The 27943-nt window shown below is 51.1% G+C and overlaps 9 protein-coding genes across 9 annotated transcripts; 4 read left to right on the plus strand and 5 right to left on the minus strand.

Annotated features, from left to right (window-relative positions):
• Positions 1 to 321: 321 nt before the first annotated feature.
• PtrM4_028250 (uncharacterized protein) lies at positions 322 to 3620 on the minus strand (the record flags this gene model as incomplete). The annotated part of the gene is made up of 2 exons (XM_066103801.1): positions 322 to 2269; positions 2302 to 3620. 2 exons carry the CDS (start codon positions 3618 to 3620, stop codon positions 322 to 324), a joined length of 3267 nt encoding a protein of 1088 aa, XP_065966003.1.
• A 311-nt stretch (positions 3621 to 3931) lies between these two features.
• PtrM4_028260 (uncharacterized protein) lies at positions 3932 to 6907 on the minus strand (the record flags this gene model as incomplete). Its single annotated transcript, XM_066103802.1, has 1 exon — positions 3932 to 6907. The coding sequence occupies one exon, from the start codon at positions 6905 to 6907 to the stop codon at positions 3932 to 3934; it is 2976 nt and encodes a 991-aa protein (XP_065966004.1).
• Positions 6908 to 8539: 1632 nt separating this feature from the next.
• Positions 8540 to 10407, minus strand: PtrM4_028270 (uncharacterized protein; the record flags this gene model as incomplete). Its single annotated transcript, XM_066103803.1, has 3 exons — positions 8540 to 8806; positions 8857 to 9164; positions 9318 to 10407. 3 exons carry the CDS (start codon positions 10405 to 10407, stop codon positions 8540 to 8542), a joined length of 1665 nt encoding a protein of 554 aa, XP_065966005.1.
• A 604-nt stretch (positions 10408 to 11011) lies between these two features.
• Positions 11012 to 11935, minus strand: PtrM4_028280 (Herpes-BLLF1 domain containing protein; the record flags this gene model as incomplete). The annotated part of the gene is made up of 2 exons (XM_001932530.2): positions 11012 to 11095; positions 11144 to 11935. 2 exons carry the CDS (start codon positions 11933 to 11935, stop codon positions 11012 to 11014), a joined length of 876 nt encoding a protein of 291 aa, XP_001932565.1.
• A 3883-nt stretch (positions 11936 to 15818) lies between these two features.
• On the plus strand, positions 15819 to 17192 carry PtrM4_028290 (uncharacterized protein; the record flags this gene model as incomplete). Its single annotated transcript, XM_001932531.2, has 5 exons — positions 15819 to 15933; positions 15986 to 16086; positions 16139 to 16607; positions 16657 to 16739; positions 16788 to 17192. The coding sequence occupies 5 exons, from the start codon at positions 15819 to 15821 to the stop codon at positions 17190 to 17192; spliced, it is 1173 nt and encodes a 390-aa protein (XP_001932566.2).
• Positions 17193 to 17562: 370 nt separating this feature from the next.
• PtrM4_028300 (uncharacterized protein) lies at positions 17563 to 18039 on the plus strand (the record flags this gene model as incomplete). The annotated part of the gene is made up of 1 exon (XM_066103804.1): positions 17563 to 18039. One exon carries the CDS (start codon positions 17563 to 17565, stop codon positions 18037 to 18039), a length of 477 nt encoding a protein of 158 aa, XP_065966006.1.
• An 826-nt stretch (positions 18040 to 18865) lies between these two features.
• PtrM4_028310 (rhamnogalacturonate lyase precursor) lies at positions 18866 to 20675 on the plus strand (the record flags this gene model as incomplete). Its single annotated transcript, XM_001932532.1, has 3 exons — positions 18866 to 19088; positions 19151 to 19602; positions 19653 to 20675. 3 exons carry the CDS (start codon positions 18866 to 18868, stop codon positions 20673 to 20675), a joined length of 1698 nt encoding a protein of 565 aa, XP_001932567.1.
• Positions 20676 to 20717: 42 nt separating this feature from the next.
• On the minus strand, positions 20718 to 22219 carry PtrM4_028320 (ComEB, Deoxycytidylate deaminase; the record flags this gene model as incomplete). Its single annotated transcript, XM_066103805.1, has 3 exons — positions 20718 to 21103; positions 21155 to 21850; positions 22195 to 22219. 3 exons carry the CDS (start codon positions 22217 to 22219, stop codon positions 20718 to 20720), a joined length of 1107 nt encoding a protein of 368 aa, XP_065966007.1.
• Positions 22220 to 22360: 141 nt separating this feature from the next.
• On the plus strand, positions 22361 to 24173 carry PtrM4_028330 (uncharacterized protein; the record flags this gene model as incomplete). Its single annotated transcript, XM_066103806.1, has 4 exons — positions 22361 to 22560; positions 22608 to 22716; positions 22765 to 24111; positions 24171 to 24173. The coding sequence occupies 4 exons, from the start codon at positions 22361 to 22363 to the stop codon at positions 24171 to 24173; spliced, it is 1659 nt and encodes a 552-aa protein (XP_065966008.1).
• Positions 24174 to 27943: the final 3770 nt, after the last annotated feature.

Consider the following 27943-nt stretch of genomic DNA (forward strand, 5'->3'; position numbering starts at 1 on the left):
CCCAGCCTCCAGCTTGGTCCCCTCAAGCTGCCGAATGCCTCTCAAAACTATCCGACCCGCTTTCGACGACTCCTCCGACTGTCTCGCGATGCCTGCCGCAACCTGCAACCATGCTGCCTTCCTGACAAACACTCGCGTTTGCTCCTCCACCTCCGAAGCGCTCTTAACTAGTCCAGGCCAGAGGTTCTTGTTGAAAGTCCCTCCGCAAGCCCACCGCTGCCTTCAACTGCTCTCTCACCTTACAACCACGGCAGCGATCGCCTCTCTTCTTCCCCAATAGCTGCTCGGTGATGCTAACCTCCCCAGCCTCTTCTGTCTCCCTTACTCTGTGTCGCTGTCCCCGCGCGCTATCCGGAGGCGCCGGCTTTGCCCTCCCCTTCTTGAACCTTCCACGATATTTCCTCGGTTTATCCCTCCGACTATCGTTCGCCTGTCTTGCTCTCCTTCGCGGTCCTCCCCAGCCTGAACATCTCTTGTCTGGTCAGCTCTTGGCGTCGCTTGCCTTTGTCTTGGCGCCGTAGGCCTTGCCATTGGCAATCTCTCGGTCTCGGGATACAACCGCAAGCGCCCTCGCAGCAGGCTATCTTCTAGCTCCTCCGGCAGTTCTTCGAATTTCTTTAGGCGATCAGCCCGAGTTGTATTCGGAAAAGCAACCTCATTTAGATCCTCTAGCCGGTAGTACCCTTTATCTGCCTGCGCCTCCCGAACTCTGTATGGACCTCTCCACCTGTCATCGAGCTTCCTATCCGAGCTCTTGTCGATGGACTTAATCGCGTCCCAAACTAAAACTAGGTCTCCTACTTGAAAGGGCTTCGGCACGTCCTTCTTAGCGTTGCGGCTCTCCACAGCTTCTCTCCGAAGTCTTCTCGTACGTTGGACTGCTTCTTCCAGGTTCTCTCTGCGGAATTGCAGCTGCGTAGCTCTCACCGCAAGAAGATCGGCATGGCTCCGAACTTCGCTCCACGGTAGGCTTTGCCACGTTGGCACTACAAGTTCAATCGGAAGGACCGGATTTTGACCAAGCACCAACTGCGCAGGTGAGAACCCGAGCGGTCTTCGTAGCGACACTCTCTCGGCCCACGTTATTGCTGACAAGTTGTCTATCCACAAGCCCGGCATCTTTGCCAGCCCATGGATAAAGCCTTGATGACCTCTTTCGATAAGCCCTTGCGCGCGCGAGTTATACGCGGAGGCTTGAACCCGGTGAATACCAAAGAGCGTAGCCAGCGACTGGACTACTGACTTGTTCTCGGTTCCGCCGTCTACCGAAATCCTTTCGGGCACACCCCAACGACAGCAGATCTCTTCAAAGATAAACTTCGCAACTGAATCGGAACTTGCTGTCGAGAGCGCACGAGTCTCTGGCCAGCCCGAAAGATACTCTCTTGCAACTAGCAGGTAGGTCCTGCCGCGTACCCTCGGCATGTGCGTAATGTCGACTGTCCACCAAGACCACATTGCCCGAGAGTATGTCGAGTTAAGCTCTGCTTCTTTCCGAGTGCCTCTCATCGTCTGGCAGACCTTGCAAGGCCCGAGCTGCTTCGCTACCTGTCTGTACATGCCGTCCCACCAATACCGCTGACATACAGCTCCGAACGTCGTCTGGATCCCTTTATGGCCTAACCGCTCGTGGATTTCCTGGATTAACGCTGCCTGTAGGTCTTCTCCGTCTACCACTCGGCGGACTGGCATAGCCTTGGTAGCTTTCCTAAACAGGTGTCGGTCTCGCACGAAGAAGCGCGCCGCATTCTTTGTCCACTTTCGCCGTTCTTGACCCCGAAGCCCATCTGGTCTCTTCAACGTCCGCAGGAACACCGCAATCTCCTCCGACTTCTCATCGTACTCCTCTGTGAGCAGCTTCCCAATCGTCTCTTCAGTAGCCATAACTAAATTTATCTCCTCATACCTGTTTAGCACCCGATCGATAAACGGCTCTAGGTCATCCTCGTCTTCCTTTGGCGGCGTCCACCCCTCAGGCTGCGGATACCTCGATAGAGCATCGGGGATAACATTCTTCTTTCCTGGCACGTGGACAATCTCGAATTCCCACTGAAGGATAGTCGCAAGCCACCTATTCATCACAGAGCCTGGCAAATCTGGAGACGACCGATTGAGCTGCGCAATTAGCACCTTTGCGTCTGTTTCCACTCGGAAGGGGTGTCCATAAAGGTGGACCTGAAAGACCTTCAGCGCCCAAACAAGCGCTTTACACTCGAGCTTTGTGGAGTGGAGCTTCGACTCTGCTTCGGACCACAGCGTGCTTTCAAACCTTATTGTGTGGCGACGGCCATCCGGACCAACTTGCTCCAAGTGAGCCCCTGCCCGCGAACTGAGGCGTCCACGCCGACAATCAAAAGACCGCCCCGATAGTTAATCGCCACAAGCGCTGGCGGAGAGGTAATCGCTTCCTTCAGAATCTTCATCGCATGCCTCTGCTCGTCTCCCCAAATCCACCTAGCGTCCTTTCGAAGGAGCACGAAGAGCGGCTCTGCTTTCAGCGAGAAACAAAAGATCCATTGCCGATAGTAGACAACGATGCCAACAAACTGTCGGACCTCTTTTACGGTTCGGCACTCCGGCCACTCAAGGATCTTTCGGACCTTATCCTTCGCAGGATGGCGACCGTCCTTGTCAACTTCATACCCTACAATAGCCATTCGGGGAACTCCCCACCACGACTTCTTTCCTGAGACTGTGGCCTCGGCCCGAGCGATGTCCGTAAGGACCTTATCCATCTGCAAAGCATGTTCGAGAACAAACCGACGCACACCATCGAAAGCTTCCTCTCCTCCGTAGTCGTCTCGAGGCCCTGCCACTACAATGTCATCTACAAAAGGCGCTGTCTCCGGAAGGTGATCGTGGAGGATCTTCATCACCGCCCGAACAAAGACCGCCACAGAGTTTGTCGCGCCCATCGGGAGCGTGCACTGTCGGTATAGTCCGTTTGGCGTCTGAAAGGCTGTCATGTCCCTACTAGACGTGTGCAATGGTATCTGGTCATAACCCGAAAACAGATCAAACAGAGCGTAAGTCCTCCTGTTTGCGAACCTCTCCGAGAACTCATCAGCAGATGGCGGGATATAGGCGTCCCTTAAAGTCACGGCGTTGTATCGTACAGCATTGTTAATGAACCGAAAGTCCTCTGGTTTAACTGGTCGCTCAATCTTCGGAACAAGAAAGTACTTATTGCGGTACTGCCCGTCGCCATGCTCGAATGTCCCTCGTTCTGCCCGTACGTCCACCATCGCGTTCACAATCGGCACAAGCTTCTTTGGTAACGGAAAGTTCTTCTCTTGCCACGCGGTGTGCGGAATAGTCCGAATCTTGTACGGAGGCTGTACATCTTCGTGGATTTGCGACATGTGCTGAAACTCCCACGCCAGCGCATCCTCTCGCTGGAACATAAGCTGTTGGATTAAGTGAACCTCATTCGGACGGAGATCTTCGCCAATATTCATCTTTCGAAGACGCTCCGGGTTTAACCGATGCCCTCTCGGAAACGTTGCTGTACGGACATAGAAAAGGTGATCAAATGGGCCAATGTCCGGTCCTCTGAGTGCTATTCGAGCGGCTTGACGAGCTATTGCGCGCTCCTTCCAGTCCTTACGCCCGAGATCCATCGGTGCGTCTTCTCTCGGTATGTCCACAGGCTTTACTTTATCGGCGACTCTCTTGTACAGGGTATTTACTTCCCCCGATAACCTGTCACGCGACAGACGAAACTGCTGCCTTACTATCTCCTCGAAGGACCTCTGCTCCTCCGCTGACAACACCTGCCCCGACTTTCCCCCTTCCCGGCGGTCCAGCTCTTCCCCGAACAACCATCTGTACTCAGGCATGCGCGCAAACCAGCGCGCTACCCGCATGTCACTCGGTATAAGTTCTGGGCAATACTCCTCCGCCGAGCACACTTCCCCAGTAAGCGCGCTCGCTATCCTTTTCCCTGATGCTCAATCGACGCCGCGTTGGCTGTAGGCGCTGGGTCACACCCTATAAAAGAAACTTCACGCCGACCGTCCATCGACTTGATGTAGCAAAGTGTCCGACCAACAGTGTCGAACTGTATCTGGAGACGCGCCGTTGCGCACCATGGTGTCCCAAGAAGAATTGCTCTCCGTAAACGTCTCACAATCCGAAAGTGCGTTGGCACTATAATCCCTCCAACTGCAATTGGAACCGAATAAGCTGTGCCTACAAAGGGGTCCATCCCTCCATCGGCGGTTATCATGCCCTGCTGCAATTCGGGAGGCAGACCCGACTGATCTAGCTCAGTAATGTAGACATTCAGCGCTCTCGCTGTCGAAAGCCGCATAACGTTCAGCTGCGAGCCCGTGTCAATAAGCGCTCGACCCATACCACCGTGGAGAGACACCCAGCATGTCGGCAACTGTCCTTTCACCGAATACCGCTGCTGCTGTAACTCGCCCTTTAGTCGCGCTTCGGAGGGCATTCTCGATTGCGCTTCGACGTAGCCGTCTTCCTCGTCACTAATCTCGTAGTTTTGGAAATCGTGGAGCTCATTGGCTTCCCCGACTCCCACTCGGTCAATTTTTCGGCTGCGATCCATCTTCGGACACAGCTGCGTCAGAATACCTTTCGTAATAACCTCCGGTTGAGAGCTCTCAGTCTCCACCACACAAGTATCTCCAGAACCCCAGTCATATAATCGCTGGACTGCCTCTTCTATCGAACCATCTTCATCACTATCAGCTTTTTCGTCATCAGATTTATTATTATTAGCTTGTTGGATCTCCATTGTCTCTCCTGAGCGCGTTTCGTCAACCTGAAAGTGCACACGCGGCCTACGCGCTTCCTCGAGTGCTTTGGTCACTGCCGCAGCTACTTCGGGAGACGCTAATAAATCGAGCTGCCGGATCCCGCGGACTTCCTGGTTTAACATTGCCTTTGCAAGTACCGTCGGTGCTGTGTTCTGGGCCATCGCCGCAAGGTCTTCGGTCGTCGGTATGGTCACAGGTGCGAAGGCTCGAGAGGCTTTCGGAACAGGCGCTGGTGCAGGTATAACATCGTAGTCCACTGTGGCGCTCCGACTGTCTCTCTCGCGCGTCCCGTTGCTTATCGGAGTGTCAAGACGTTGTTGAACCTGAGTTTCAGGCACCTGGGAGTCGTCGATCTCTACTTGGGCTCTATGCCTTAGCACCTCTGGCTCCTCTTCGACGTCCATGTCTTCATAGCTGCTCGCGGTCCGACTGCTCTTCATCCGAGGCATGCCTGGCTTCTTACCAAGGCGAGCTTCACGCTCCCGCTGTTCTTTCGCCAGTCGACCAGCCTTCGTGCGCCCATCTATGGCGTTGACTTCCGAGTCGTCTTCGGGGTGCAGTACTCTACAAGACACGGTTTCAAGGAACTGCGCAGCTGACCGAAGGGCCATCGTTTGCCTCGCCATCAGCTCCGCTTCCTCGCTTGACTCTACTGTGTAGCTCTCGCCGCTGTTACCAGTCTTTTCAACCTTAATAGGCCTTCCTGCTGCGTCGAACCAATTTGGGAGAACTTCTTGCATGGGCCGCTTTAGTTGGTCATCGGTCACCTTGAAACGCTCCTTTAAAGACTGAAGTAGCCACTCGAGAACCTCACTCCCAAAGGGTTTCGGCGCAATGCCTCCGCCAGGGAACATGCCCCAGATGTCTGTCGGGTAGGGTCCGAAGTAGTACCGGACTTGCTTCCAGCCATTCGGTTGCTCCTCGCTCCGGGTGTGGCACCACCGATTACTCTTCAGAAGGTTCTGGTCCGGACAATTCGCGATAATGTGCCCTTCTCTGCCACAGCACCTGCAGCGAGCACGCTGCGGCTCTCGGTTGCCTGCGTAATGTACGCCTACCTGCGGGTTGACTATTGGTGGGTAGATTGACTTGAAGCTCCCGTCATTGCGTTCTAGTATCTCCGTGCTTACCCGGTGGGGTCTTAGCACAAGCTGCTTGTAGGCCTCTGCGTAATTCTCTGGCTTAGCGAACAGTCTTCGGATCCCAATATTGCCCTCAGCCATCTCGTTGAACTGTTCTATAGTCATCGACAGTCCTTGGAAACGCTGGATTAGATCCTCCACAGCCTGATCAACTTTCGGAGCAGCTGCCTTGTCGGGCTGAGCAGCAATCGGAAGAATCCCCGGAACACTCTGCCGAGGGGCTTCTGAAGGTCTCTTGAATGTCGGGATAGACTCTTCTACTACTCCTGCATCGCGGCGGGCTAGTCTCCGGCTTGTCGAACTGTAGTCAGAGTATAGGGCACTCAACCCCTCCTCTTGCGCTTGGTGCTCACGGACAAACTGGTAGATCTTCTCAATCTTGAACGAGGTGACGTCGTCTAGACGCGGCCGATCATCCTTCGGCATGTGGTGCATTACTCGCTCCATGTCCTCTATAGCCAGGCCCCGGAAGAAGAAGTGTCCTTTCTCAAGCTTTGCGACTTGTCCTCGGCTCTCCGCAGCTGCAAAGTAGGTCACAAAGTTCTGGTAATATTCGACAATTCGGACCGCAGGTTGTCGTCGCTGCACCTCCTTCACGTAGTTTTCGATGAAAGCTCGGGTACCTCTCTGCCGAAATTCATCCTGCCCCGCATACAGCTCTCGAAGCTCCTCCTTGTACTCCTGGTAGCTCTCTATCCCATAGTAGCTTGGCAACTTTCGGATAAACGCCTTATACTTTTGTGTGCAGAAGTATGGTAGCTGCTTCTTCCGAAGCTCCTCTGGCCAGCCCACTCGATCAGCTTCGAAGTCGTACTCGTCTAAGAACTCTGAAATGTTCTCTCCATCAAAGCGTGGCGCGTGCACATCGTGAGGCTCTAGCTTGCCTAGGTACTGACGATAAGAGTCACGGGCTGCAGGTTGTCCAGGCTCTGCCATTAGGATTGACACAGGCTCCTCGCTCTGTGCTGAAGACGTCTCGGACGGCATATTATTCGATAAAAGAGACCTGCTCTGACTGTGTCTTGGACACTAAACGTTATTCCTCTTCTCTTGTTCTGAATACAGATCCGCTGCTTCCGGACTCCCGATTGCCTCTCTGAGACAGGTTCCTTCCCTCTCTTCCGATGTCCCTTCACCGCTTTGGTGAAAGTGCCTCCTTAGCACTGGGCGTTACGCTCTCGCCTACTCCTATTCGGCTGTACGTTGTGCCGGTTCTGCAGTCCTTCTGCAGGTTACCACACCGCTCCGCTGACACCGTAGAGACTCCCGAGAGTTCCGCCGCCTTGGCAAACTTTATCGAGAAGCGCTCAGAGTTCAATGGGGTCCCCGAAAACTCGTCGTGGGTCTCTGCCCCTCCGACTTCTCCTCGAAAACAGGTAAAACAAAGAGGTTTCTCTACTACTCCACCGATAGACCGTCGTGTCCCCCTGGTTAGGTCACCAAAAATGTGGTAGAGGGATAGCCTCAATAGTCAGAAGAGAGGCTGCCGACCCGCAATCGGTAGAGAGTAGAGAACAAGAAGGTATCCGAACAATAAACGGTAGTATTAAGAATGGTGTACGATAACTGTCGAGCTCCTCTACGCGGAGTCGTCCTAAAATACTCAACCCTAGCGCCGATTACCTAACGCCGAACACGTGACAAGCTACTACACCACAATATATATATATATATATATATTGAAAAGCTGGCACTATTAGTAGTAGTATGACTACCTAATAGAGCGCTCTCTAAGGCACAACGGTAGTGGTGGTACGACTCGTATTGTATTGACTAAGGAGCTATTCACACGTTCGTAGATCCGTGTTGCGTGCAGCTGCGTCCAAGCTCCCCGCTAGGACCCACCTGCACGTGTCACCAATCATGTGACTACTCCTCCGCTTGATACCACCAAGTCACTTACGGACTGTATTCTCAACAATATATATATATAATATCTTACAAGAATACCTAAATCCAATGACCCATGGTGATATGTGGCTACTCTTGAGCTGAATCGTCACCAAGCCAGCCCAAGCTGAACAAAGCCGAAGAAACCCAACCACCGCCCGCCCTGAAACAAGTATATTCCTCGTTTCAGCGCCAGAAAACGCCAGCAAACCACGTATGTAAATGTATGTAATCGCAACACGCTGTACCCCCTACCATTACCCAACTCCGCGGATCCCGGACCCCCAGAGTTCTGATGCCGAATCGTGGATGCAAGGAAATTGAGGACCAATCTGTGACAGGCAGCTGAAAGAAGCAGAGTCATACCGACTAACAGAATGATTGGATGGCCTGCAAAGTTCTCTGGGCATATTGCGCAGGAGTGGGGTAGGATGCGCTGCAGTGACAAAAGCTTATGACTGCAGTAACAGAACAAAACAGATTGAATACCGTGACCCAGAATACCTGGAAACATTGTCTCTTGATTTCACTTGGAGACGCGCCACACACCAAATCGTCAGCAGCGAGGAGTAATCAGATACAAGCTGACAATTACATGACAAAAAAAGGCGAATAGGCAAATTCGAGCTTTCATAAAATGAATCTAAAGCTACAACGCACAAGTCCGAGCTTGCAGCTTCACCCATATGGAGGCTAGCAAATCTGTCCTAAAATCATACATTTTTATGTTCATTTCTTGCCCTTGCCTCTTGCATTGAACGTCTTCAACGGATCGACCTTTCCATTTCTCCGGACAACCTTCCTGCCCCTGCCCTTGACATAAGTCCTCCTGTTGGGTTTTGGTATATTCAGGCCGACGAAGCCCACGTCTTCTGGTTTCTTGCCGCCGGGAAGCAGGTAGTCGGGGACATGTTTGAGATGCGGTTGGATTCTGGCTGGGTGGTTGAGGGTTTGATCGTGGCGGAGGTGCGCGAGCGCTTCAGGGTTCTCTTCAAACTGCGTGGTGTTAGTACTGTGTGGTAGTAAGATAGCAAGGTGTAACATACGTATCGGGAGAGCTTTTGCGACTTTGCTAGCTCCATGTGGATCTCTTTGATACGAGCTTCACGGATGGCGATTCGAGTGACCGACCGTAGTGCGTCGCTGAATCGATACCTGAAGGGCTCCAGTCGCTTCATATCGAAATTGTAGTTCTCCAACTTCTGGCCCTCTTGTTGGTGCTTTTCAACCTTCTTGAGAACCTCCTCGTCGTGCTCGCATCCGGCAAATGTGGTTGGTTTATGTTTTCTGTACTGGTCTTTTGGAATGATGAAGGAGATGGCAGTCCCGGACTTTCCAGCTCGTGCTGTCCTTCCTATCCGATGGAAGTAAGACTTGTATGTACCGGGAAAGTCAAAATTGAGTACGCAGGAAACGTTGAGGAAATCAATTCCACGAGAAACGCCAGAGTCGTTGCTGTCCTTCTTCGCCTTCTTCTTCTTCGGTCGTGTCTCGCTGTCCTGTACACCTACGACGTCAGTCTCATCGCTCGCGATGAGGATGTTGTACTCGTTCCTGTTGAAGCACTCAACGATGTGAGTTCGAGACGCTAATGGTAATTCAGAGTTGAGGACACAGCTCTTGATTCCGAATTGTTCAAGAAAGAGCTTGACGCGATATGACCGGTCCACATCCCCGACGAATACGATTGTTTTCCCTTTGATCAATTGAAGCTTGAACATGGCGTAGATGAGGAGGAATTTCTCATCCTCTCCCACCTTCAAAACGTATTGCTTGACCTTGTTGGAGTCCTTGTCAAGGTCCGCAAGCTTGAGTACGACGGGGTTGGTGCAGAGCAAGGAGCCGAGCGATTCGACGTCGGTCGAGAGGGTTGCTGAAAGGACGATCTTTTGTACGCCAGCAGGCATCTCACGAGCAATATTCTCCATGTCTTCAGAGAAGCCATAGCCGTTGATAAGGTCACCCTCGTCTACAACCAATGTTCCGAGATCGCTAATGGCTAAATTCGAGCTGTTGATGTTCGCCCATGCCCTCGCAGGCGTAGCCACGACAACCTCAGGCTTGTCCGCCAACGCGGCCTTTGTGACAACCTCCGATTCCTTGCCTGCGATGTTTCGTACCCTGATTTCCTGTCCACAATGCTGTGAGAGCGATTTGGCGACTGTCGCAATCTGTAAGCACAGCTCCCTGGTGGGTGCCAGGATAAGAGACGTCTGCTTTCGCTGGAGCGTCTTGTGTAAGATCGGAAGTAGGTAGGCAGCCGTCTTGCCGGTACCAGTGCCTGATCGAGCGAGAATATCGCGACCCTCTAGAGCCAGTGGTATAGCCTTGGATTGTATATCGGTCGGTGATGCCCATTTGAGATCGCGAATCGCCCTCAGCAGGCGCGGCTCAAGGTGAAGTTCGGCGAAAGATACGGGAACAGGTTTGTTGTTGGCGGCTTCTCTTGAAGCCTTCTTACTCGTCAATGTCGTGGGTGTCGCTGTCGCGGTCATGGTCGATTGCGCGGGTCGGGGCGAGCTGCTGACTTCGGATTGCGATTCGTCTCCAGACGTCTCCTCTGGCACATCGTGCTCGTTCAGTTTGCGTTTGGCCATCGTGTGATAGTCCGGCTCAAAATTACAATAGGTAGTCCTGTTGTTGTTTCGGCGTAGAGTTTTCTCGTATTCCCTCCGTCGCAACTTCCTCTCGAACTTTTCTTTGGCACTAATGCGCCGCAGCCTTGGCGTGCCCCACAGCGGAGAACAGTCGGTAAACGCCGGTCCCCTTTGATTCACCAACACATGCGACGTCTCACTCTCCGCGTAAACCCGTCGGCCCAGTCGCTAACATTCGTGGAACACCAGAAGTTCAATCTTCACCTCCAGGTAACGTTAGTCTCTTACGACCTAGCAGAACCGACTCTACACACGTCAACTGGATCATTCCTGAAGACAAAGTATCATATTCTTTACAAGGGAACATGTCAGAAAGTGAAGAATTGCATTATGTCGTAGATCGTAGTCATGCGGACAATCAAGTACGACGGTGTGCAAACTACTAGTATTACATTTGCTAGATAGCCTCGAGAGTCCTGTCTACACAGCTCCTCCCCAGGTTCACGATATGAACGAATAATAACCAACACGTTTTCCATGCTTCTAAAAGTCCTCACCACCATGCCATTAAGCCTTAACTAGGCTCTCCTTTCGCACAAAGCGTTTATGCCTTGAACTTCCTGGATCCGATGCTGAGCAGGGGGAAGTTGCGGGTGTATTGGTTGGCACGGCAAGCAGCGTCGCAACCCTGTATTATGTTAGTGTCGGTATTTGTTGAGTGAAGATTGGGACTTACGTCAAGGAGGTCGAGGTCGATCTCGGCGTTGATCTGAATGCCAAGGCTAACAAGGACGTTGACAAGGACCTTGATGTCAAGGACGTTGAGGTCAATGGAAGCCGCGATGATAGCATGGAGGGTGACATCAGCAACGCCATGAGCACTGGCGCTGTAGATGGAGATGCTGGCGCCAATGTTGAGGCCAACAAAAGCAGAGTTGTGGATAACCAGGAATGCGTTGCCGTTGGCGTCGGTTCCCCAGCCAAGGATAGTGATGTCGGCGGTAACACTGAGGAGCTGACCAGCGCCGGTGAACTTCCAAGAGTAGGGGTAGTTGGGGTATGCGACCAGACCACCGAAGATCGTGCCGACCTGAACGTCAAGTCCAATTACTCCAACTTCAAGAGCAAGGAGGAAGTCGACCTCAGACTTGGGGTCGCTGGGGTTCTGGTACTTGAATTCGCATCCACCGTGGGTCAAGTTGGAAAATGGAGTACCAGATGTGTGAGACAAGTACCACTTCTGTCCGTGGATGAAGTCAATCTCTGGGCCAACCCAAAGGTCGACCTTGGCCTGCAGTTCAGCCTGAATATCGACATCAGCCTTAACCTCAATAATGTTGAGGAGGTTGAGGTCGACATGGATATCAGCATCAACTTCAGCGTCAAGCTCGGCATGAACGTAGAGAGCTGGCAGGCGGATATCGACATCGACTGCAACTCCAGCGTCCCGGGCGTAATGGTGGGGGAGATCCTGGGCACTGACGCCGAGCGCAATGGCGCTGGCAGCGAGGAGCATAGAGGACAACATGGTGATGATGGAGGTGTTGGATGGGTGAGGAAACGATTGACTAGGCTCGGAGAGCTATTAGGTAATTAAAGTGGTGGTATTAAAGAGTGATGAAAGTTGGTAGTGTGCAATCAAGGAGAAATGAGATCCATTATATACTTCTGTCAGACGGTTAACCCTTGAAGTGCCGCATGTCTACTCAGGCACCAATTCGGTTAGATCTACATTGCATGGTGGTCGAATTTCGGCTGTCTAGGGAAGCGTACGCAAACCATGTACCCGGTACCCATCCGCTGTGAAATTACGCCCAGGTTCGGGAGGCTGTGGAGAGAACTGCGGTCAAGAGATAATACGAGAGATGGCTGACACGGCCAGCTTGGTCGTTCCATACGTTGATCGTCACCCCCTGTCGCGCAAAGGGCGTAGTCGCTAGTATGTATGCATTGTCACAACGCCAACTTGTTGAGAAGTATCGCGAGTTTTTCGACTTTTGTCTCCACTACCGTTGTGTTCATAGAGAAATCCCCTGTGGTGGGATCGACAGCTTTCCTCAGTGATCCGCGTGGTTTAATTCCATTCGCTTACGTAGGCCGTGTTGCTAACATGAACTGTGGCACAGAGGCAGAGCTGCACGGATGCCTTGGTAGTACTGCAAGGCGATCCCCCTGATCCGGATACCCGTGGCCGGATGTTACCGCAAGAAGGAAATTACGTATCTCCAACTTCGTACTCGATAACCAATTTGGGTCGGATACCTTCCTCGTAGGTCCTTCTGCGGCGAGACGATTAGCGCTGAATTACTAGGACAAATAAAAATAGTGTTGCTGCCGGAAGACAGTTTGACTAGCAATTCGTGAAAATACATTCTGGTAGTTATAGCGTAGGTTGTTTGTATAATGCCTATAGTTGTGACGATATTACACAAAACGATCCTGCCGAATTGCGACATGAAGATGCCGCATGTTTGCACTGCGAATGCATTGTGAATACATTAAAATAGCATTACAGTGCAATCCCGACGACTCTGGTGCACGTACCTGACTATCCCACAGAAGCAGTGATGATCATCCGGAGCCTGCGGGGATTTTGAGATTTTCAAACGGCGTCCCGGTGTCATCATTTAGCGTCATCACGTGATGTAACGCTTCGTATCTGAGGCGAATCCGGCTAGTCCGATGTCTACTTGGAGCGAGACGGCTGCTCTACATCCATGGATACTACGTACGTACAAGGGGGCCGGGAGCGGAATGCACGTGTATCCGCCGGACAAACTTTCCAGGGTCACTATCGTGGGGCCCAGGTAAAGAGTCTTAGGTAAATTCTTGTGTGAGTTTAAAGTGTCCTGGGAACTACCTGGGAACGCTCCTATCGGTCAACAAATAGAATCTTGCCAATCCTTGGATACTTGGGCAAGCCTTGGCCGCTTCAGTGCATGTAAACCAGGCTTAGATGGGTGGTCTCCGCCCCCATCATCTCAATGGGTTGCCGTTCAGATCCAACATTCTTACCCTTCGGGGTGTTTCTTCCCGATACAACACATCTTTCGCTTCGAAGGCGTATGTATAATGACGGCACCGTCTGGATTTCTGTCGAGGGGTAGCTGGATAGGGGTAACCTTGCTGTGTGTTCAGAAATGACTTTGAACCTTGTTCAGCCACCATCTTACCACCGAGTTTCACGGTCAGAAAGCGATTGGCCATTATCACTCATCGCAAGCCATGGCGAAAGCGGCAAGAGTAAGCGTAGGGCGATCGTGGCTTCGTTGGGCTCGACACATTACGTGCTAGGAATCTATTGTAAGCTCGCCATCCTTTGACAAGCCGGCTCATCCCCTACCCAACACCACTACCGATAGAACCAGTGACTAGCGTCCACTGTAAGATTTGTCCAGCGTTGTGCCGCCAGTACCCTGCAGTAGGGCTGACAAGTCTGGGCAGGCCTGGACAGGTCTGGGGACGATGACGATGACAAAAAAGGAGAACGAGGGAGAAAAACATGAAAGATCGGTGTGGTGATCATAAAGTGTCTCGGAGTCCTCAAGTCCTTTTCTCGGGGTGACATTGATCGAATGTCACTGAATCCCAACTGCAGTGTCGTCGTCGGTAGTTTGGAGATGGCCCTGTCGTGCAGGCTATACTGCCTGTCTGTAAATCAGCTTTCTACCATCATTAAGGGTTTGTAAGCGTTATGTTTGCAGTCAGTCAAACTCACGGTTTTTCACTCGATTTTAGTCACCCTATCATACTCGGCTCTGCTTGCCTGGTTAAAAAGCATATCAGCCGTACTACGCAACACTCAGTTATAGCCATTGGTGGATAGTATCCCTCATCTCATATAGTTCGCCCTTCCAAAGGAAGTTTCCAAACTTACCTTTTTCCTAGCTTTGGATTTATGACTTGGCGTGTGGAACAAGTATTGCGCGTTTTCGCCGCATGTTCCGCCCAACGCATCCACTGATTAACATGTGCTTTTCGTGTCTAAACAGACTTGATTAGAAGATGTACTCAGATGCTCATGTGCTGCAGGAGCGTAGTCAGTGGAGAATAATGCGTTTATATGTGCGAGTGTGTTGGAGCAATATGACATCGAAATTGAGCGATAGTCATGAGTCCTCAGCGGTTTAGATTTTTTGTGGGCCAAAACTGATGAACAATGTGAGAGCACGCGGTCCTAGTACGAGACCTCTCGAAGTGCAACCTCTCTTGTTCTGGCAATTATAGCGATGAAAGCGGTCTTCGAAACCGAAATATAAGGCGAACTTGAGAGTTTCGTGTGGCCGCCTGCCAGGCAAATCTAAGAGATTGTCATGTTATGAGTGCTCGCGACAGCTAAGCAATCACCCCACTTTTGAGGTTCAGCTCACGTAGATGCGTCTTTGTCGCGCGCTTCACGTCGCGGATCCGTGCTGCCGTGCTACAGCCACCCGAGGACGAGGGAAGATGTGCTTTCGCCCAGCGTACCCTATTACATGTACGATTTAGGTGAGGCCATCGAGTAACGAAAGTGTGAAGATGCAGATTAATCAAGGCCGGGGAGAAACCTGCAGAAGAGCATGTGGGTACTCCTGCTGGCCGACCTCGGCGTGCAGCCTGATTGGTTCTCCTCCATCGCTTATCTCCCATCTCTTGTTTACCTCATCAAAATCTCCAACCGCAACACCAGATGAAGGATATTGGCATTTCAACGCCCAGCATCCAAGAAATGGACACGTTGTTTAGAATATAGGCATGATTGCTGCGTTACGCCGTTCGGTTCCAGCATCCGCTGTGAGGCAAGCGCAACGCAACACTGCGAGAAGCATTTGTCTGTTCTTATCAGTAGATGAGGTATGCCGCGATGCCCAGTCGGCTAAGAAATCCAAGACTCCTGTGACAAGACGAAGTGGCTACACAAGCTTCGAGGTTGCGTGGGACATGGCCAATTTGTGCGCCGAACGCTCTTGACTATCTGATTTGGTTCACCAAAGCCTATCTTTAGCCAATGGGGTCGCAAGACGAATGCAGATTTCGTATGATTGCTCTATGTGTCTGAGTGTGCTGGAGATAGTAGTCTTGGGATCGAAGATGAGCTGGGGATCTTCGAATGTGGGGTTGGACTGAAATATAGTTAGTTTGCCATCCGTCGTGTTGGCCATGTTTTCAACGTCCTGAGCATTCTCCTGAACGCACAAAAATATATTATTCAATGGCTGGCGGCGGTACACCAATCGGGCCATCGGCCTCGCCCTTGGGACAGGCTTGGGGATATGGCATTGTCCTTGGCATTGGTTTTCTCTTCGCGTTGGGCATGGTATGTTGTTTACAGATGGTGCTCTCAACCTTTCCGACAGCAAGTTGACATATTTCGCAAGGTCTTCACCACGTGGGTTCTCAAACGCTACAACAATGAACTGCAGACTTCGGAGATGTTTTCGACCGCTGGCCGTACAGTGAAATCCGGTCTTGTAGCATCAGCAGTAGTATCGTCCTGGACATGGGCAGCTACACTTTTGCAGAGCTCTTCGGTCGCCTTCCGATATGGTAGGTTACCGTATTCCGTTGCCTCATAATTGCAAGCATTAATGATATAAAGGTGTTTCGGGACCTCTTTGGTATGCTGCTGGCGCTACTGTGCAGATTCTACTTTTTGCTACCGTTGCGATCGAGCTCAAGAGGCGGGCACCCAATGCCCATGTATGTCACGCAACCAACTACTTGCAATTCCCTGCGTCTAACTTTTCACTAGACGTTTCTAGAAGCAGTTCGCGCCCGATATGGAAAGACCACCCATCTTGTGTACATCACCTTTGGTCTCTTCACGAACATTCTTGTGACCGCCATGTTGCTCACTGGTGGATCGGCCGTCATCAGCTCCTTGACCGGGGTACCTACCGCAGCGGCCTGTTTCCTGCTTCCTTTGGGTGTCGTCATTTATACTATGTTTGGTGGTATCAAAGCCACGTTCCTCACGGATTATGTCCATACCGTCATTCTGCTCATAATTCTGCTAATCTTCGCATTCACAACATATGCGACCGGCGATAGACTTGGATCGCCAAAGGCAGTCTACGAACGTCTTCAAGAACTTTCAGAAACTACACCTGTACCTGGAAATGCTGGTGGCAGTTACCTCACGATGAGGAGCAAAGATGGCGCCATATTCTTTGTTATCAACATCATCGGTAATTTCGGAACTGTATTTATGGACAACGGATGTATGTGTCGGTCATCAACATTTGAGAATCTAAGATTAATATTTGTTAGATTACAACAAAGCCATTGCTGCCTCTCCTATACATGCGCTTCCAGGATACATTATCGGCGGACTGTCATGGTTTGCCATTCCTGTATGTCATTTCCGGCAAGAACCATGGAATATGACTGACCTCTGACAGTGGCTTTGTGCAACTACCATGGGTCTGGCTGCACTCGCACTCCAAAACACCGAGTACTTCCCTACCTACCCTGAAGTGATGGATGAGGCATCGATTAGTGCAGGACTCACGCTTCCATACGCCGCTGTGGCTCTCCTTGGATCTGGCGGCGCCGTAGCTACTCTTCTTGTTGTTTTTATGGCCGTGACTTCCGCCTTCAGCGCTCAACTTATTTCTGTTTCTAGTATCTTAACGTACGATATCTACGGAACCTATATCAACTCTAGCGCGAGCGGTCGACGGTTAGTTTACACTAGTCATGTTTGTGTTTGTGGCTTCGGCTTGGTCATGGCTGCATTTTCGACAGGACTATGGTATGCAGGAATTAGGCAAGTTATCTACAGTCAAAATCTCAAACTCCACTAATAAACTCCAGCATGGGATGGTTGTATGTCTTCATGGGTGTCATCATCTCTTCCGCAGTACTACCAGCGACTCTCACGTTGATGTGGAAAGGTCAGAACAAGTGGGCAGCAACCTTGTCTCCAATATTGGGACTGTGCTGTAGCATCACCGCATGGCTCGTCACAACTTCCAAGCTGAATGATGGAGTCATTACTGTGGCTACTTCTGGCGCAAACAACCCAATGCTAGCAGGCAACGTCGTCGCTTTGCTCTCTCCTATCATCTTCATCCCGGTACTGACGTTGATTTTTGGCTTTGGTAAGCAGCAAGATTCACTCGCCATACTCGGTTTATGCTAATAGCGAGACAAGACAACTACGATTGGGTATCGATGAAGAACATCCGGCTCGTCGACGACTCGGACGTCACAGCAGCCGCTCACATGGATCTCGAAGCTGTGCACGGTCGTCACGCTGCCCTCTCTCCAGAAGCCGAAGCCGCTGAGCAAGCCAAGCTCTTCCGTGCTTCCAAGATCGCGAAGATCACCACCGCCACTATGACTCTCGTGCTCCTCGTGCTTTGGCCAATGCCACTATACGGTACTGGTTACATCTTTAGTCAGTCTTTTTTCTCTGGCTGGGTTATCGTCGGCATTATTTGGCTGATGTGTTCGACCATGGCTGTGGGTGTTTACCCGCTATGGGAAGGTAGAGAGAGTTTGGCAAGGAACTTTGGTGGCATGTGGCGGGACGTGATGGGCAAGGGCCGTCATCGCGGCGACCACGTTGAGGTGACTGAAGGCGAGAAGACGGGAGAGTCTGGTACGAACACGCCTAAGCAGGCTTACGCGAAGGCTTTGGAGCAGTAAACGTCACGGCTGTATACAGGCAGTTGGGTGGTCATGTGCTATCGCTCGTTCAGCACGTGTTGGTGGCATACCTCCTAGCTCGTATCACGCGTCAAATGAAGCCTTCAATGTTGGCTCAATTAGATCTCAATTTTGGATCTTCCTAGCTCGTACTCGGTAGATGTAGTCGTACCTAGGTCTAGTACTGAATTAGCTGCTGTTGAGTCTCGTGTCTCGATGGGTTGCCATTGACACGACGTGAGAAAGCGGGCCTTGTCGCGATGCGGTAGTAAACTAGCAGGCACATCTAGATGTGCAATTGCCCAGCCCCCACTTCCATCTCAGCGTCATCCACCACAAAGTCGCATGAACGGATCGATTTCACCGACCCGGTTGATGGATACAATCAAGACCACAAATGCATCATTTAGCCTCATTCCTGCCTCCTCGGTGATTCTCTACCCATAGCACGGGGCCCTTTGCGATGATGCGCAACCTTCTGCACACCGCACGCTTCCAACACTTTACCCTCCCTGTCCACGCCTCGGGACTATTTCTCCAACATGCAGCGCACTATTGGCGACAAACGGCCGCGATTGCAGGAACAATGATGGTGTCGATCACTTTACCCCAGAAAACCCCGCGTGAACCGGAAATTCCTTCGGACCCTTCTCCACCGAGGGTAAACAAGATGCAGGGATTGTGTTCTCCCACGTGATGATCAACAGGGCTTTGGTGCGCGCGCGCAGGCGTGTTCTGGAAAGCCTATATAATAACCGATTGTTGGAGTAAGTAACATGGCGGCTTGTGTTGTTGTTCCCATAGTCAAGTCATCGTTTGTCCAAAGATGAGCGCTTTCAAGTTTCTATGGCTCGCCGTTTTGGCTATTGCGGCGCCTGTGGAGGAGCGATCGAAGAAGCCGAAGAGCTTCCTTAAGGTGCTGGGGAATTCGACGTGGGTTATTGGTAATGATGTTTGGAATGTTACGCAGAATCGGCAGTATGCGAATAAGTTGATGTACAAGGGGAAGGATCGTGTTGGTCCGGCTGTGGGACACTACGTGAGCTACAGTACGTTGAATCCGACCAAATTACCGTACGAGATTAGCTGACAGTTCTCTCCTCTCGTGCAGATGGCGCTGCTTCGGATCTTAATTGGACGTCTGCTGCAATTGTCGCACAGGATAGCAACTGGATAAATGTCAGATTTACGGCTAAAGAGGGCGACTTTCACTGGGTCATCCACGATGGGCTTCCAGGCGCATACCAATACTTTGTGAACCACGCGCTTCCCACGCTGGGGGAATTCCGCACGCTCTGGCGCCTCGACAACACGTCTTTCACCCATGGCCACACCAAGGTCAAGGACGGTGTACTACCCCCGCTATCCGAATACGCAAACGCGACCAATGTGCAGGACGAAACCTGGCAGAAAGCTGATGGCACGTTCCTGACAAAGTACGACTGGAGTGATTTTATTAGAGAGCAGACGTACTATGGTGTTTACGGAGATGAGGTCGGGAGCTGGTATCTGAGTCCGGGAAAAGACCACTTCAATGGTGACCATCTAAAGCAAGAACTGATGGTACGCCTATCTATAGCCCTACCTATAGCACAAGCTGACTTGACTCAAAGATCCACCGCGAATCCGAAACTGGCGACACCGTCCAACTAAATATGATTCATGGAACCCACTACATGGCCGTAGCAACCGATTCCTTCGCCGACAACAAAGTCTGGGGTCCCTGGCTCTGGTACCTGAACTCTGGGTCCAAGGCCGACGCAGCCGCACGTTGGAAACAGGAACTAGACGCCTGGCCATACAAGTGGTTCGACAATAAGGCGTACCAGTCTCGTGGTAAGATTCAGGGGCGGCTTCGACTCAGCGATGGCAGACCGGCTGCCGGCGCCGCAGTCTTCCTAGGTGATAACCGCAATACCACTGTCTCTACACTAGACCAAGGCCAAGGATACTACTACACCACGTACGCCGATGCCGACGGGAAATTCAGCATACACGACATTCGCACGGGAACATACGCGCTATACGCGTGGGGGAACGGCGGTGCGCTGGAAAACGTCATTTCCAACTTCACCCACAACGACGTTGTGATTCAGCAGGGCAAAAACACTAATCTCAAAGATCTCACGTGGAAGGTTCCCGACTGCTCCAAGCGCATCTTCCAAATCGGAGACTTTGACCGCAAGAGTGATGGGTTTGGCCTCGCGGATCCGAGCAAGCCGTTTGAACACGCGCGCATCGCAAAGTGTCCGGCTAACCTGACCTACGCGGTTGGCAAGAGTGCCAGAAAAGACTGGTGCTTTGGCCAGTCGGTCGAGGGAACATGGACAGTTGTTTTCGAATCACGGACTGAGGCCCAGGCTAAGCTTACGCTTTCGCTCGCGGGTTTCTCGCAGGGGACCAGCGCCGATGTGCTGCTGAATGGGGTGCACGTGGGCAATATTACCAGTACAAGTTTGCTGAACAGTCAGGATACGTACCGTGGGGCTACGAGGGCGGGGGAGTGGAGACTATTAGAATTTGGGGTTGAGAAGGGAAAGTTGAAGAAGGGGGTGAATAAGTTGGATGTCAAGGTTACGAAGAGTACACGATGGAGGGGGTGGCTGTGGGATAGTGTTGTGTTGGATGTGGTGTAAGTGTACAACCAACAGCTTCGTCTTCTCGTTGCTTTTTTGTTTTCAATTGCTCAACGGCCGCACCAAGTTGTCGTCGGAGAGTAGTCCTCCTAGGGCACCAAGCATGCCCTGAAGCCTTTCCGACTCGATGCCTATGCTCAGATCCACCAACCCGCCAGCGGGAGGAGAGAACTGGCGCAGCGTCACACCACACCTGGCGAGTGTAGCAGCAGACTGGTCGTCAACGACGTAGCCTTGATTATACACGACCTCTGTTATTCCAACTTGGGTGATCTTGGTAGCGCACGTCAGGCATGGGCACGTGTTGCAGTACAAAGTGGCACCCTCGCCGATGCGTTCGCGGCCGGCTTCAAGTAGGGCGTTTTCTTCGGCATGAAGGCAGATGCAGGCCGAGAGGCTACCCGACGTACCACTATTACAGCGTGCGCCTGGAGAACATGTCAGCATGGCTTCGCTTGTTGGTCCTTTTGTTCACGTACATCCGCCCTGGTTGCAGTTTGTGTTGCGGCGTGATGTGCCATTGTAGCCAGTGCTGATGATTCGTCTGTCCCTCACGATTACGGCACCTACTCTTCTCTTCATGCAGTTGCACCTCATAGCCGCTAGACCGGCTATCATCATGAAGTATTGGTCCCAGTCTGGCCGCAAACGCGTGTCGTCCAGGAGGTTGACGGCGCGTATGGCTTCATGTAGGGAGGCCAACGAAGCCGAGTTGTTGAGGAGCTTCAGCTGGGCTCGCTGGAATAGGCCACATAGTCCCGTATTGGGCGCGTAGAGATGCTCGTCGTTCTTGAGGACAAAAGCCTCGAGATCAGGTTCTGGGAGCTGCTTGGCTGCACAGACGCGCTGGAATCTCTTCCAGCGCACCATCAAGGGTGCATCTACGCTGACGAGAAGGAAGAAGGGGCGGATGAGGAGCTGGTTCACTACGGCATCGTCCCAGACGCCTGTCATGACCCAGCGCTCTCTCCATCTCAACGTCACGTGTGCGCTCAGCGAGTCTACATTCTGGAAGTTGTGTTCTGGGCTAACACCCAGTTCTTCGGCCGAGGGGAACGGATTACCCGTCGGAGGGGTGGTAGGAATAGTGGTAGCTGTCGGAGCTAGGTGTATGCGTGTGAAGCCATGCTGCTCAACGAGGTATGAGGCTATCGACGACTTGCCGGCACATATTCCTACGGCGAGTCAGCGAAGCAGCAGACACATCCGGGCAGCTTCTTGCCTCCGCACAATCCAATCAACATGGCGAAACGAGGTTGTGTAGGCAAACATGCTGGCGGCGGTGAGTTGGATGTAAGAGCTTCATGTTTAGCGTGTTGGCGGCTGCAGGAACACGGCACGGCGGGAACCCCCACCTGTCTGGACGCATGACACGAACGGCGCGGGGCCCAAGTAGCTGGAGCCCGCCATAGGCATCACATTCACTCTCAGGCGCTCGTTCCTGGCCACTTGACCTTGTCTTACCTGGTGCCTGGTGCCTGTGACTGTGGACGTCATCGCCTGCTAAATCTCAATATACTTTTGATGGTTGGTTGCCGCGACATATTCCAGTCCATTCCCATACCTAACCTCATCGCCCAATACCCCACTAGTACCATGGTACAGTCGACTCAACGAGCCTCACAATCCAACTGCTCTCAAATAACTTCAAACAATTAGAACGACCTACTAAACAACTACACAACATGGCGACGCTCAAGTTTGCGCCCTGGCTGAGTGACGTCGACGTGCAATTCTACGCCGCCCTCGCGCATATCAAGATTAACCATGATAAGCTCGACGACTCGGCGCGCAAGGTCCTCGGCTTATACGAGGTGCGCCCTAGCGAGCACTCGTCGCGCTCCATGCGCGTCCAGATACATCCAAACGCCCTCACATCGGACGAGTATGATATGCGCACCTGGAGTAGGAGTTATGATTGACAGTAACCAGGACACCCCCTAATTTCTGCCGCGCCGAAGGCATTATTAAAAACTGTAATACCATAGAAGACTACAAGAACCTCGATCGCGCTGCGATTCTCGATCGATGCGCCCAGACGGTAGACTCAGATGTGTCTGTTAAACTTATAGTCTGCTAATGTAGTCAGATATGGGATGCGATTCACGACGGCTCCATATACGAATGCCCCTCGCTCCTCTCGTCGTTTACCGCCATCATCTTTGCCAACCTCAAAAAGTACAAGTTCACATACCACTTTGGCTTTCCTGCCATACAGTCAGACCCACCATGGAAACAAGTGGGAGAGGCGACAAGGCTACAGGCTAGGGAGACTACGTATCTCGTAGACGCGGTGCAGACGTGGCGATACAGCTCCGATGTGCGCCAAAGAGGCTTCTTTCTGGCAAAGCGCATACGAGGCGGCGGCGACGCGGAGGAGCGACCAAAGACGCCAGTATCGCCGCTGGAAGAGTTTGGCTACACGTGGACTATTGGAAGGCTGGAGGCATATGAGAAGGGCTTCTTCGAAAAGGTCGATAGTCAGGATCGCTTTATTTGCTTCGCGGACCCCTCCACGTACGAGACGAACCCGGGGTGGCCGCTTCGCAACCTGCTCATACTCATGCGACATCGATGGCATCTGAACGATGCTCAGATCATGTGCTATCGCGATACGCATACGCGACGCGACCAGCCGAACTCCTTGATCCTGCAACTCCACTCCGATCCTGCGCCCGAATCCGCGCCCATGTCGCCTGTGTCGGAACGGTCAGACCGGTCACAGGCGCCGAAGCTACCAAAGGTGACGGGCTGGGAGAGGACAGAGGCGGGAAAGCTCACGTCTCGCAACGTTGACCTGTCAGAGTACATGGACGAGAGAAAACTGGCGGATCAGGCTGTGGACCTGAATCTTAAGCTGATCAAGTGGCGCATTGCTCCTACCATTGACCTGGATGTTATCAAAAACTGTAAATGCTTGCTGCTTGGAGCGGGTACCCTGGGCACATATGTCTCGCGAACGCTCATGGGATGGGGCGTGAGGAAAATCACCTTCATCGACAACGCGACTGTCAGTTTCTCAAACCCAGTGCGACAACCGCTATTCAACTTCAAAGACTGCATACAGGGTGGAGCGAAGAAGGCGGAACGCGCAGCCGAAGCACTCGAGGAGATCTACCCAGGTGTAGATGCAACTGGCCATGTCATGGAAGTCCCCATGCTAGGCCACCCAATGACGGACCCAGCAAAGACGAAGCTCGAGTTTGAAAAACTCCAGCAGCTCATTAGTGAGCACGACGCCATCTTCCTCCTCATGGACACGCGAGAGAGCAGATGGCTACCAACTGTCATGGGCAAAGCTCACGGCAAAATCGTCCTCAACGCCGCCCTGGGCTTTGACACGTACGTTGTCATGCGGCATGGTCTGAAAGCCACACAAGAAGGTGAAGCAGAGCTAGGATGTTACTTTTGCAACGACGTCGTTGCGCCCGCAGACGTATGTCATCACATTCTTCTCTCTGAAACCCCCATACTAACTCCAAATCAGTCCCTAAGTAACGCGACTCTCGACCAACAATGCACCGTCACCCGCCCTGGCGTGGCACCCCTCGCCTCCAGCCTCTTAGTCGAACTTCTAATCTCTATACTTCAACATCCACACAAAGCCCGCGCTGCACCCCCTTCCCAAACCACCAAACCAACCTCATCCCACCCCGCCCTCCCCCCTCCTTTCCAACACCCTCTAGGCATCATCCCTCACACTATCCGCGGCTACCTCTCCACCTTCTCCAATCTGCAGGTCGAAGGCAAACCATACGACTGCTGCTCTGCGTGCAGTGAACGTGTGCTAGAGGCGTATGAAAAGGATCCTTGGGCGTTTGTGCAAAGAGCGCTTGACGAGAGGGGGTGGGTGGAGGAGATGAGTGGATTGAAGGAGGTGCAGAGACGGGCGGATGAAGCGGAGGGAGATTTGGATTGGGATGAGGAGGGCGAAGGAGAGGGCGGGGGGTTGGAGGAGGAGGGCGAGTTATTGTGACAGTTATGGAAGAGGTTCTGGGCCAAGGGGAGGTGGCGGTGGAGATGGATTAGGTGGTTGACGTGGCCCTCGGCTTGGTTTTGGGGGGCTTGAGTCGTATGTTGACCCATATATGTATTCACTTATTATTATCACATGAACGTCATCGTGTTTGATGTTTTTGGGGGTTTTTTGGTGCAAGGAAACAATTAACATCAACGTTTTGCATGAAGATTTTTAATCCTTTTCTCCCACTGAAATGCGGTATATGGGAGCTAAACTCCGTCTTCTTCATTGCAACTTCCAGTCAGTATTTCTACATGCAATGATCGAGCCAGAGAAACACATAGGGTGCTGTCTACAGTGTTTTTATTGCCCAAAGGCTTCCACATCGTCGCTTTTCGTTGTGTATATTTCTGGTTTCTTCAAGCTTCTCTCATGCGGACGGGATAATCATGTTTTAGCTAAGGTGAAAAAAAAACTGTCCCATAGTTCTCAAGGCTGTTATTTTAGAAATAGTACGTGAGAAGAAGATGAGGTAAAGGTAAAGAATGAGGAAAGAAGGAAGGAAGGAAGGAAGGAAGGAAAGAGAACACATCAAATATCTGCTCAACCAGTTTTTATTTAGCTGCAACACAGCAGAAGCGGGGGAAAGACATGAGCATTAGGATTGTAGTTTTAGTACAGCCGCACAGGAAGATAGAAAAGAACAGGAACATGAGGAAAAGCATACCTCGTTGCTGGGGCAGTTTCAGTGATTGATGTCGTCGTATTCATTTTTTATTATAAATGGAAAGAAGAAAGAGAAGAGAGGGATGGAGGGAAGGTACTGATAGTCGTGTTGGTGTGGCTTTTATAGATAGTTTCTGGGCGTACGTGAAACGGAGGAGGGGAACGAAGAAACATCTACGTGTTCGCAGTTAATCTTAGTACAACTTACAAGAAGAGGAAGATAGCAGAACACTCATAGACAGTGTAGAAATCTGTTTTCAAAAGTTTGTCATGAGGAGGCTGCAGTGGTATTTTTTTTACTATCGTGCGTGGGCTTTTATACAACACCAGCGGAAAGAAAGAGTGGTCATTGTCCTTTTGTACACTGTTTTTGAATGCATAGGCATAGAGGGAAGCAGGACATCGCGAGCTGCTGGTAGAATTTTGAAATTCCGAAATTTTGGGAGTGGGAAATGAGGGATTGGACATTTGAACGCTGCGAGAAGGATATTTTTGATTCAGTGGTCTTATAAAGCGCAGAGGGGTGAGAATCATACATTAGAATATCAGACAATCGCTTTTTTTCCAGAAATATGTAGGTAGAAGAGAGCGGGAGCTTTCGTTTGCTTTGCCCAAGGTTGTTTCTGTCAAGCGTCAAGGTTGGGGAGAATCATCATGTCGTATTAGAGCTATCGGGAAGAGGTCTATATACACAGTGGGAGGAGAGAAGGAGCTAGGCCGTAAGGATACTAGCGGGTAAATGGGTGGCTGTCTGGTTGCCCAAAGAGGAGCCAAGGGATAAGCCCTATGGCCGACAGTTTCCAGTCTTTATCAATTCCCGGCGGCGAGATAGCCAGCATCAAACTTATCGTTTGTGAGTTTAGAAAAAGGTTGGAAAAGGACGAAAAGGCCATACGCGACGAGAGTAGTATTTTTTTTTAAAAAATGAAAGGTAGGGAGGAAAGAAGGAAGCTTTCATGTATTTTGAGCATAGAATCTTTTTAGTGTTCCCACAGTTTTGGGTGGTAAGAAACACAGTATTGAGGATATGATTGGGGTTTTAGAAAAGGGAAGGAAAGAGAGGGAAAGCTATCGGATCGCTCTGTCCTCTTTTTGGGGTGTAGAGCGGGAAAGAAGAGGAGGAAGACTTTATCGAAACCGGCGGTTAAACTGTTGGTTTTTTGTATTCGAGAAGTGAGATAGCCGACTTCCTGTTACGCTGCTGCACTGTTTATACCAGGTTGGCAAAGGGAGGGAAGAACTATGATACCTTCGCTGCCTTCTTTCCTCGTATAAGGCAACAGAGAACAGGGAAAAGCTCTTATTTTGGTTTATATATCAACTTTGGCGTTTCTTCATTGTCGTGAGTGCAAACATGCCATGAATTTTTAGGCTTTACAAGTTTTAGGTCCTACAAAGGACCAGGGGAAGATCATGAAGTGTAACTGCGGTGGTTTTGAGTAAGGGAAGAGACGGAGGAGGAAGTAAATACATCGACAGCAGATGGAGGTTTTTGGAAAGAGGGCTTTTTGCAGATTGGAGTAAGGAGGAGCAAAGGAGGGAAGGAGACGGGGTGTGGTTTAAATACACATCCCCTAGCGCAGCTCCGAGCCATAATCGCAACACTCCAGCATTTTAAGAAACACATCAGCTTCCTCATAGGCTCATTGATGGAGCAGGGATGCATGCATATTTCCGGAAAACCGAACAATTTTGGAGTATGATATTTTGGAAGCTGGGTAAGGTCTAGAAGGTAGAAGAGAAGGAAGGATGGAAAAGAGGGCATTTATGTAAAATCCACGGCAGATCCGAGCTATAGAAAGTATGTCGGTGAGTTTTGGGAAACGAAACGCCTTGGCTGTAACCTTGTTGAGCTTTTCGGAAAACAGAGACACATCATCCGGCGACCTGAGCATTTTGAAAGATAACATTTTAGAAAGTTTGATGGAGAGAGTCAGGAAGGTGAAGAAAGGAAAGAGGAGGACAGAGGGTTCATATATTGCTAGGCATGTCTGAGGATCTCTCTATCACACTGGTCTCTGCGTTTTTTTGGGAGAAGAAGAATACATAGATAGCGTAAAACCCGGTAAGCATGAGAGGAGATTATGGGCATTTTCGAACTACTCTGCAGCCTTGCTTCATGTAATTGTTCATTTTCTTTCGTTTTGGAATGTATGACGAGAATTACGATATTGAATATCCGCAGGAAGCCACGACATAATGTATGCAGCTCGTCATTTTGGTAATCTTAATTTTCTGCTTTTCCCTGTTCTCATGGAAATTGTGTCTGGAATCTTTTAAGCAATTGAGTTGTTTGGTACCTACTATAGTGTAGATTACACAGCATTCAGAGTTTTAGAGTAAGCGTTTTGTGCAAAAGTGGTGTCATGATCGGAAGCGGTTTGACCTTAAGACACGTACCATTTGCCCTAGGATTTCGAGAAAAGAATGATAGAAGTAATAGGGGAGAGGAGGAGATGATCAGAGAAGTCAACAAACAAAACAACCAACATTTGAGGCGTAGATGTTGATTGACTGGCTCATTTCTTAGGGCTACAGTTTGTTTGTTTGAGTTGATGAGACTGAAGAGCCAATTTTTGGT

Source organism: Pyrenophora tritici-repentis, chromosome 1 (genome assembly GCF_003171515.1).
Source record: "Pyrenophora tritici-repentis strain M4 chromosome 1, whole genome shotgun sequence".
In the NCBI taxonomy this organism is placed as follows: Eukaryota; Fungi; Ascomycota; class Dothideomycetes; order Pleosporales; family Pleosporaceae; genus Pyrenophora; species Pyrenophora tritici-repentis.